General features: G+C 36.9%; 1 protein-coding gene across 1 annotated transcript in view; it reads right to left on the bottom strand.

The window, feature by feature from the left end:
• The window catches only part of LOC104271201 (usherin-like), a 136,602-nt gene that overhangs the window by 59,295 nt on the left and 65,852 nt on the right, over positions 1–11,455 (bottom strand). Inside the window, exons 18-21 of the mRNA XM_009865805.1 lie at positions 9,380–9,487; positions 8,654–8,837; positions 7,791–7,948; positions 130–288 (exon numbers count right to left, since the gene is read on the bottom strand). Coding sequence (XP_009864107.1) covers positions 130–288; positions 7,791–7,948; positions 8,654–8,837; positions 9,380–9,487 — 609 coding nt within the window. The remainder of the gene's footprint in view (positions 1–129; positions 289–7,790; positions 7,949–8,653; positions 8,838–9,379; positions 9,488–11,455) is intronic.

An 11,455-nucleotide genomic window follows, 5' to 3' on the forward strand; every position in this document is an offset into this window, starting at 1 on the left:
TTTTCATACTAGGTAAACATTTGACTCCAATGTAGTAATAAGATTTCAACTGTTTTGCTGAGTTGAATCTATTTGAAAAATCTCCATTCCTTTCCAGCCACAGAGGTGAGTCTTTTAAAATCATCTTACCATCCTGGCATGCTTGTACTCTTATCTCATACAGGGTGTAGGGATCTAGGCCATCGACAAAAGCAAAATGTGTGTGTCCTACCGACTTCACCAGTGGAGTGGGACCAGTCGCATTTAGTAAGATGTTGTATTCCAAAGGCACACCGACAATGAACATCCCTGTTGTGAAACAGAGAAGAACCAGTGATTATCTGAAATACTAACAACAGTGCAGGACAACTTCAAAGAGGCATTCATCATATGCAATTTTAAATCTAAGCTCCCTCTGGAGGTTTTACCTACTCTCTCTTTGGAAACTACAACCATTTAAATATAAACTGAAATAGATCCATTTGCAGATCACAACGGGAAGACACACATTACAGTACTTAGTTAAAAATCAAAATTCAATTCACTCAATGCCTGTGTCGCAATTGCTACTTCTGGGAAGAGTAACCTTATGACTGGGAACCAGGCAGATTTCCTTTCTTTGTTTTTGGAGAGGTGACAGCTACTAAGCACTGCTGTTTGAATATAGAGTCATATGAACAAAAGTGTGAATTGCCACCATTCAGCAAATTATCCCTTTTCAGCCCAGCAGCAGTGGCTGAGTGCAGGTTCTTAGCCTGCTTTACCAGTAAAGCACAATACACTAGCTTCAACCAAGAAACATATCATTTCAATTGATATAAGATTTTGGTTTTGTTGAAGAAAAGAAAGCTCAGTTTTGACTATTTTGTTTTAATTTGAGCATTTTCCCCATCTATTCCTATTTCCATGCTTGTCAATTCCTAGTTTTCCTTTGAGAAGCTGAAAAAAATCTGTTTCTCCCCAGGAACAAACTAAGTCATATGCCATCCTCAGAGGTTATTGGATCTTCTGTTTCCTCCCACATGACTTCTCAAGGGTGGGGTTTTTTTTGTGAAATTTTAAATTATTTTTTAATTTTTGTTTTGTAATTAGGAAATGCGCTGTAGGCTACTTTTTGTCCACTATAGACTGTTCTATGCAGACATGCAGCATCTTCATAAATGCAAGAGAATAACCAACCAAGAATGTCTGTTACGAGTGTTTCCTGCATTCTGCTGTACCTAAGGCACGGTCAAGATGTACCTGATTAGCAAGAGCACATTTCTGTTTCAACACACCTACTTCAGATGTGGCAGAGATGCCTATATGGTTGCACCAAGAACCAGATGCCTATGAGCAGTTCTGAGATTTGTCCAGATCCTGAGAATATTGGAAAACAACTCCATTCTTTCTTCTAATTGTAGTTTCGGTCCCCTTCTGATAAAGTATCTACATTGATACTACTACCCTGAAGCTACAAAAAACACTTTTTCCACTTTCGTGCATCTTTTTGATAGATATTTTTAGCTAACTATCTACATGAATATGCCCATTAACTGAAAAAAAAAAAAGTTAACAAGAAATCAGAGAGATTTCAAGTTTGTTTGTGGTGCTATCAACAATGGATGCACTTTGGAAGATCAGAAAAATCTTTGAAATACCAAGTTTTTACAATTCTCAGAAGAAAAAGAGGACATAAAAATCCCAAAGAAACAAGATGCTGCTGCCTCACTAGATGCTAGACAAAGGAAATGCTATTACACTAAAAAGCTGAAAAAATAGCCCTGAAGTGGAGGCATGACTTCAATCTTATTCAACGGCTCAGCTTACAGGAAGAAAAAAAGACGTTGGTACTAGTAGTTGGAAGAGGTGAAGGGAGAAGGAGACAGAAAGTGCAAAACTCCCACTGTAAAATTTTCCTTTTTCAGGGTAAAAGTTTCAAGGAAAACACCAAGATTCAATCATTAAGCATGGAATAATAAAAATACAACTTTTGAAGTCATGCAGGCTGTTACAAAGTAAACCTCTGAGAGGTGATCTTGACATAGGTGGCTTCTGCAACAAAGAAAAATATTTTTTGTCTGTGATCTATGGAAGATTAAATGGCCTGGAAGAGTGCACTTGAGTGTGCATTGTATAATTATGCTAGTAATCAAAGACATAGTATATAACAGCTCAACTACCTCTTCTTTTTTTTTGTCCTATAATAGGAGTACCTGTAAAGAGCACAACAGAAGATCCACTATCTTATGAAAATGACACATAATTCACTTTTGTGCATCTGATCAGTGCAGGATTCACCAGAAACCTTTGAAAATGGAACTACTCAGAATGCTTGATTTCCTGAAGTATATTAAATACAAATAAGGACAGGTGAAACCAGCCATCAATATGCAGCAAAGGATGCTTTACTTCAAAATAATTGACCCATCTAAGTCCAACATTCAGTCCATATCTCAGCAGAAATACTAAAAAACACCCAACAACTAAAACCTAGAATCTTGAAATTCTGCTAAATGTCACAATATATTAGGAATTATACCAATAATAAATATGCTCAGGTGAGAAAAAGTATTCTCAAGAAGAGAATACGAAACTAAATAAAACCAAGTAAATGGGTTTGGACCAGGTGATCCTTGAAGTCCCTTCCAATCTGGTATCTGTGACTGATCCTGAAAAATTCCAATATCCAATAGAAATCCTTCTACAATTTAATGAATTTCATTGAATGCTAAGATAAATGGATCACATTAGAATCTAAAAAATATATGTTCATACAATACAGAAACTTGTAAATAGACCCTTTCTTCCAGATTAGGCTTCAGCATCCGCAGCCAGTCTGAAAACTACTACCCTGTGTGCACTGATGACTGAAGGAAATGAAATGGGCATATTTGTTAAAGTCAGCTGGGAAACCACACGACCTGGTTAGTTCCAGAGTTCATAAATTTATGTCAGAATAAAAGGAACCATAAAAGCACAAGTGAACCAATTTACCCTAAGTGCAAATGGCAGTTTTGTTATTTGGTGTCAAAGTTACCATGAGCACAATGACAACCTGCCATAACGCATTTTCATGTTCACTAAAGAACAAAGATTTAGTTGGTTAATATTCGCAGCAAAACTCTTTTTCATAATTTACAACAACTAGATGCTGATAGGTTATTTAACATTTATGAAGTTAAGATGTAATCAGAAAAATCCTGATTATCTTTACAAATAAAAAAGTTAAATTATTCCACTTTTTTTCCCTGCGACTTCATTTCACAGCAGGTGCACATTTTGCAATGGGACAAGTCAATCAAACTAAATCTTTTTTTTTTTTTTTGTGGGCATATTTGGATAACATTTAATGGATAATTCCGTGCAAAACTCTGCAAATTAGGGTTGACGGCTCTGTGTACTTCAAAAGTAGGTTAGTTCATAAATAGAATTTGCAGCACACAATTCTTAGATTTGGGAGAAAAAAGCCACTCTCTTACAGACTGGTCACCAAAAATCTATTTGAAGTCAACTGCAGAAAAACTGTTTAATACAACATGAAACCCAATCACAAATAAAGCAAAATAGTTAAACAGTTTCACTTATGGTAAACAAGTACTAAAATAAGAGTGTCATATCTGTGATTTAAAACCAAGTAAGAGCAAAGTTATATTTTAATATTTAACTGCACAGAATAAAACAATCTATTTGGATTCCTGAGATTAAGTATTCATATTAAGTGTCAAACACCCAGATATCTCATTCTGGTTGTTTCTCATTGTATCAAGTATTCCCAGTAAGACTCTGAGGACCGTACCAGCTGGAGACACTGACTGCTTTCAAGATGCAGAACTTTAGGACATAGAGCTTGAAAAACTAGTTCTACAGTCATGTAGAGCAAACAATAATTCACATGAGTAAACAAAAATGAGGAAATGTAACATTGGCTTGGCAAAATTCAGAAGAATTTGTTAGGCCACGAACAAAGAAGAAATCAGGTTAGCTGAGGAAGCTAAGAGACAAAGCTAAGAGACAAAGCAATGTCATTCAAATACAAAATTGATCTCAAGAAGAATAAAGTAGGAATCCAGTTACGCAACTTCCGTTCTAATTGATAAGCAGCACCAGAGGTGGAGTGTTGCAACATGATGAAAGAAGACATGTTACTCCAGATGATCGTTAACATGTGAAGCAAGTAACCTAGGAGCAGAGGACAGGATCCTCTTTTAACATGTTCAGCTTTCATGGTATTACCAGCAGCAACTGAAGAATCAGATCCCCAGTGAGGACCAGTGGGCTTGCCAATGAGTTGAGATGCAGGATGCTACCGGCCTACCTATCAATAACATTTATGGCTATGCCTTGGGAGAATTATGTGGCAGGGTTTTTTTCTCCATTCAGCTTTTCTGCTTCTTTCCATATCACTAATAGTTGTTCCATAATAATTGTAACATATCCTTCTGTAGCGTATCAGTGAAATGTACCATACCTTTGAGGTCTGTGCACTGAGGCAATGCAACACAAGATAATGGGATACCTATTTCAGAAAATAAAGTCCTATTTTCCGTAGTGATTGAGGTGTGTTGAATATTTTTTTCTGAATCTCTCACTTTAACCACTACTCGGCCACCTTGCTGTCTCGCAAACTCGGGAGTTCTGAAATCCTACATAAACATAAAGTCATAGGATTTAGATACATTATAGATTTGAAGCCTTATAATTAAAGCCATCCAAAAGGAAGGTCTGTGTAATAGGATCCTGAGGGTGACTATTTTATCCAAATTTAGTACAACAGAGAAGAAGATAGAATCATAGAATGGTTTGGGCTGTAAGGGACCTTAAAAGATCATCTGGTTCCAACATCCCGGGCATGGGCAGGGACACCTTCCACTGGACCAGGTTGCTCAAAGCCCCATCCAGCCTGGTCTTGAACAATTCCAGGGATGAGGCATCCACAGCTCCCCTGGGCAACCTGTCCCAGTGTATCACCACGCTCATAGTAAATGAGTTCTTCCTAACATCTATTCTAAATCTACCCTGCTCTAGTTTAAAACTATTGCCCCTTGTCTTACCACGACACGCCCTTGGAAAAAGTCCCTTTCCAAGTTTCCTGTAGGTACTGGAAGGCCACTGGAAGGTCTCCCCAGAGCCTTCTCTTCTCCAGGCTGAATAGACCACTCTCTCAGCCTGTCCTTGCAGGATAAGTGTTCCAGCCCTCTGATCATCTTTGTGGTCCTCCTCTGGACCTACTCCAACATGAATGCCAAAGAATGTCAAATCATCCCTGATATCCATGGGATAGAGGAAGACACTATGACCAACTGCTCTCTCATCAAAACTTAGTTAATAAAAAGCACCTTTTCCCATGGAGACTATACAAATGAAAACAACTGTCCCATTCAAGAGTGAATGCCAAGCCTGACAATCCTTACAACAAATGCTGTATTCTGGATTTATAAAGGAAACCTATATTATCTCAGTATAGCCTATTGTGAAACAAGGATTCATAGCACAGGGAAAACCAGATCAGAAATAAAAAAGTTACTCTATGCACAATGACATAAATAAGGATAAAGAGTTGTAGATTCTTCAGGCTATTCTTATCAAGCTGGGGATGTACGAGGCCCCTGCTAATAGGACCTGTTAATGGAATGTACACCATTCCAGAAGATTAAAAGCAGTAAAATAAACCTCCACCTGCAGCCCCTGCAATGTTTCTCTTGGGAAAAAAAAAAAGCACTAGGAGCACAAAGGTCTCAGAATGAGCATGAAACAGGATTAAGAAGGGTCAAGATTAATTTCCTAGCATTTGCAAATACCTGTGCTCCTGCACACAGGGTTTCTTTTAGTAGCATTAATAGCATTTAGCAACATTTCTCTGCTGTTATTACTTCCCATTTCTGTAAGATCAGCTAGTAGCCCTGAGCTGCTATAGTAAAAGTAACATCAAGATTTGCTCTCCTGTCTACCCCACAGCGGCACTGCATGAAAACCAATCCTTTATTCATACTTTAACGCTTATATAGTTGGCCCCATAATGAGAAGGCAGAGAGGAAAGGACTGAGTCACCAAATATCCACTGAAGTGAGATAAGTGCTCAAGGTGCATTCTAGTACCTGGGAAACAGAACATGTGCCTTCCCCTGACTGAGGACAATGATCTCTACAACTGTGTGAATACATCAACACAGCCTCCTCCTCGCCCCTCCCATTGTCTGGTTTCAGGAACTGCATGAACATGTGTACACACAATCTCAGTTTCAACATAACCAAATGTACTACACAGAGCCTGATTCTCCTTGCAGGCTTCTAATCTGCTGTAATAGGAATCTTGAGTGGCTGGAGAAAAGAAAAGGTCTAGAACAACAAGGACAAGCTTTTCTGGGAAACAATCCACTCTTCACAGGCTCACCCTATTCCAGTGTATTCCTATGGTTTAAATCTATTTATAATGTTGCTGAATATTTTGTATCTTAAATTATATTTATTATCAAAACTATAATACAGCATGAGTCATTTTCCAATAAAACCAAATGTAGATTATATGTGGTTCGAATTCACCTGATTTCTGCTGGGTTCTAAATCCTTTCAGGCAATAGTGGGAAAAGTTTAATTTAAGATTTTAATCTTTTTCATATATTATAGCATTTCTATAATGGATTTTGTGCTTCTGAAAACGAAAAGATTGACAGCTCAGGGTATTATAGATTTATTAATCATTGCTTAAATGGGTAGGGTGAATGCTGCTAAGCACTACCACAATACTTGCAATCCCAGCCTTGAAGGCAAAATACTTCTTCTAGGTGACTTTATTTTTAATGTCAATTGACTCTACTGTGACTGCTATGCAAGGAAAGAACATCTTAAATAATTAGGAAAAAGAGACACCAAAAATTTCCCCGAGTTCATTGATAAAACACATGCTGTTGTTATTGCAATATGCATATATCCAAAGTTTCTAAAAAAAATCACTTCATTTTAACCGAAAAAAACTCCCAACCCTCAGTATCTAGAAACTGAAAAACAGCTTGCTGGAAATGGACTAACTAGAAAAAAATTGTCCATTTACAATGCTCTTATTGCCCCACAATAACTTCAGCATACAACTTTTATAAAATCAGTAAAGCATGTCAATCACTTAAGCTATGCTCTATATTAATGAAACAGAGTACCGTCATCCCTTATAAAAAGATACTATTATGCAATTATCTCTTCTGATCCTACCTCTGTAGCAAGGTAAAACAACATGGTGATGTTCAGGAGAAGAGTAACAGGAGGAACAATATTTCTGCCCCTTTTCTGACCCATAGTGAATACATCATACTATGGGGCTCTGGCAAATAAAATTTACTCAGTCAGGTCGAAGCTAGCACAGGATCTCTGTCACGCTCTTTACACCCTTTATTAAAGGAACTCAACACTGCATATCTGCAGGACAACTGGACATTTAAATTGCCAGGATAGCTATCAAGGCATCGTCAGCCCAAAAGGTTGGCAGGTTTCCCTGTTGGTAGGTTAGTCTGAACAGAACGGAAAATTTATTTTCAGTGTAACTGGTTTTTTTTTTCCTTAATATTTGCACTCAAAAATAGTTTGCAAGATCAAATTAACAAACAGATTTTCGATCAGCTAATCCTCACAATGCTCATATCAAGTATATAGATCAATATAATTAAAATAATATGCCTCTAAGAAACAGTAGCTTTAGATACTGCTTATTTAAATCACACAAACACTTAAACCAAATACAAAGAATAAAAATATCACAATGATTCAGCTGCCTGCCTGAATATACTAATTTTTCAATCCTTTCATTTTGCTGTGAAGTACTACATAGAAATTCATTTTTACCTGGCATGTCCCAAGCTAGGAATATAGAATATGCATCAATTACTGTGACGTTATATGGGACGTGGATTTTCTCTGGTGTTCTTACTGGTGTTTGTATAACATATTTATCACTAGTGTTGCTGCCACCCCAAGTGCTGGCTTCCAGCTGGTAAACATATCTGTACAAATACAAAAAGATCAGTAGACACCACAGTTAGGAGCTTTAGGCATTTCAGTAATACAACCTTTCCATTTTCACCGATTTAAACTTAATAGACTATATAGAGAGTATTACAAATACTGCATTAGTGAAAATTTTTCACCTTCAAGTTTTTTTAATGTGAGAAAAGTAACTCTTCAATTATAATAATGATAATTTTATTATTAAAATTCACATTAGCTTACATTAGAGAGACAAGTATTTACTCAGAAAGTGTCAAAACTAATTTCAGAATTGCCTCTATAAAAATATCCGCACCTGCTACTTTGGAGCCAGTATGTTCAATATGCACAGAAACATTACAAACCATGTGCAGTGCAGTCTGTCATATAAAGACTTAAATTTTTCTAAGTATATTCCATGAGGGGAAGAAAAACACCAATGAGCCACCAACAACCATCTAAGGAAAAAAAAAATCTCCCCCTCTTTGAATTGCAATGACATATTCTCAGAAAGGAAAAAAAAAAGGTAAGTCGTTTAATTGAGGACTTCCAACATTTGGAAGCCCCTAAAAAGCGCTATAGCAATTTTTCACTAATTAAGTAATATTCTAAGAGATTTTTCTTTTGTTAAAAGAGTAACATATTTTGTACATTTCATAAACACATGTATATATATTTTGAACACCTTTGATACATTAACAGAGCTCTTCAACATGTCTTACCTATTGTTGGGCTGCAGGTTAACATCTGTGAAATTCAGGTCTGTACTGCCACCCAGGAAAATCTGTTCTCCATCACGAAATAATCCATACTGAGTAATGAGTCCATTGGGTTTCCTTGGCTCACTCCAGTAGATTTCCACTTCTGTTGAGCTGACTATGATATGATGAGGTTTTGGCCATACCCCTATTAACATCGAAATTACACTATTTTAATTTTATGACAGAAACTTAATAGGTTTTCTTTACTTTCCCAGTTTCTGCTGTTGCTCTCAGCAATGTAATGAAAGAATAAAATATTGCCAGAGAGAATGACAGAGTTGAACACACTTTCAGTACATATCCTATATCAAATGCAATCAACTAGACAAGGTACAGATTAATGGAGGACAAGGCCAAAGGCTACAGCCTTTATATGCCTAGTTGTCTCTGCATGTTTATTTGTGCTTTAAAAAACACCCATTTGCTAATTTGGGTTAGAATTAACTTACTTAAACATGAACTTGGGGAAACCATCACAAAAAGAAAGCAGAAATGCAGTGCCAGGCAGTCAGTATAAAGACTGTGTTAAGACACAAATACTCCAAAAAAGACAGATTCTCTTGTGTACATTTACACATGATAGCTTGATGGATGATACTGGAGTTTTGCACCTTGTTAAACCATCAGAAAATACAAGCCCATATGACCATCTCTTTGCAGCTCTATAAGAACATCTTTTTCCCTTACCGTGAGGAGCAGCTTGTAAAGTTTGACCTGAAAGTGGTTGGCTAGAAGCACACCCAGCAGATGTGCATGCAGTAAGCACAAAGCTGTAATTAGTGTATGGCTGCAGACCTAGAAAGAGCAAACAGAGGTTAGACTGAGGTGCTACCATCAGGCATCCCAAAAATTGTATCACTCCGTAGATGCTACATTACTAGACTTAAAGTTAACTTCAAGTGTTTTTGGCAAACATAAAATATGAACCATTTGTATTTTATATTTGCATAATACTGAAATGGTGAATTCTGGCTAATTTAGATATATATTCTCTACTAGTTTAAAAGACCTGACGGAACAATTTCGAATGAATATGTGCCTGAGCTGTGATGGATCTACAGATGCCTTGCTATAAACATATCTGAATTAGCTTCAAATAAATTAACTTAGATGGCACTTGCAGCGTAGTAACAACAGGTCAGATCTCACCCCAGATTACCATCTGAAAATTTACCCAGTCTCTAGGGTAGGTATTTTTCATTTTGTTTGTTTGTTTGTTTGTTTGTTTTTGTTGCTTCGCTGGTTTTTTTAACCTATTTTTCTGTTAATGCACCTAAACATTCTTGGCACAGACATAATCTCCACCACTGGCAATGGCCATAGAAATTCAAAGGTTTCTAACAGATAAGAACTTGAAAGTGTAATTGCTTAGAGTTTTGGACTTGAAAACCTGAAGAATCTGCAATGTTTTGAAAATTTATTACAAATATATTTGTATGTATAAAAAATGATAATAAAATTCTCTCTGCCTTGAACATGAAATCTACTATATTGCAAACAAGTCCCTTCCCAACTGTTATTTGCTCAAATTTTTCCCCCTATTTTTTCCTACTTGTTACAAAATTTTACTATAAATGCTACAAAGTAGTTAAAAGCTGGACTGACAACCAAGCTCTCTTCACAATATATTAATTTTAGTTTCTTGTTATTTTTTTTAAAACTATTTTTTCAACTCAGACTTTCTGTGCTGGACATCCTTGAATGAGACTAAAAGAATGTATTGCTTTGACCTCTTGGAAATTTTCAAACATCCTTGTGCTGTGTGTCAATGACTTCAGGTTTGACATCAAACTGCCTGCAGCTTAAGAATATGACATTAGGACTCATAAAATTTTACCCCAAATTTCTGCACACACGTTAAAGGCTTCCTAAAGTTAAATCACTACAGATGCAGACCCCTGCGAGCCTATCTTGAACACCTCCAAGCCCAGCTTTAAGTGCTGATCAGATCGCCTTAAAGAGCATGCTACAGCCCACAGTACATGGTCTTTGCTAAACTACCCTTTTGGGTATGTCTTACAGTTGATCTTAAAAATTATGTTACCAGGCACAGACAGTGAAAACCTCTCTCTGGCATGTTTCCAAGGACCCTCTTGTTAACAATAAAGAATATGATAAAAAGAAGTTCCTGTCCCTGAATGCAAAGGGGATGAACAATACAACAACAAGAAGAAAATTATACAGAAAACCCTTGTGAAAATATTAAGCTTGCAAAACTGAATAGTCATAAATTAGGAAATCCCAGCGTTAGGGTATCATATAATACAAATTGACTGCCTTTGTACATAGACTCTGTGGCACATTTTAGTCCTATCTAAAATTCCCTCCAACATGTGCGTAACTGTAGAGAATTTCAAAATATTTTTTGCAGTTTCCACTCCTAGGGTACAGATTTGCTTTCCTAACATCACCCAGTTGAGCATTGCAAATGGCTTAATATAGTATTGAAGAATAACAAAATAAAAAAAATAAAAAAAGGAAATATTTATCTGTGCCAGAAACAGAATGCTGACTCAAGGAGACAAAAACCTCTGCCAAGAAGTCACTTGGGATGTCTCGGACCTGGCTGTCAGAGCACCTAGTGTTATGCAAAACTTTATATATCCAAGCAGCTCTTCGAGCTCAGGAAATACAGTCCCCAGGTCTCAAGCAGGGTGTCTGGAAAAATGACATTAGTTGTGGCAAGCTGAGAAAGCTCGAGATGTGCCTTCCTCAGTACTGACAGGACAGTACTGACCAGACAGGAATGGCCCAGGCGCAGGG

The sequence above is a fragment of the Apaloderma vittatum genome, unplaced genomic scaffold, assembly GCF_000703405.1.
Source record: "Apaloderma vittatum isolate BGI_N311 unplaced genomic scaffold, ASM70340v1 scaffold10613, whole genome shotgun sequence".
Classification (NCBI taxonomy): domain Eukaryota; kingdom Metazoa; phylum Chordata; class Aves; order Trogoniformes; family Trogonidae; genus Apaloderma; species Apaloderma vittatum.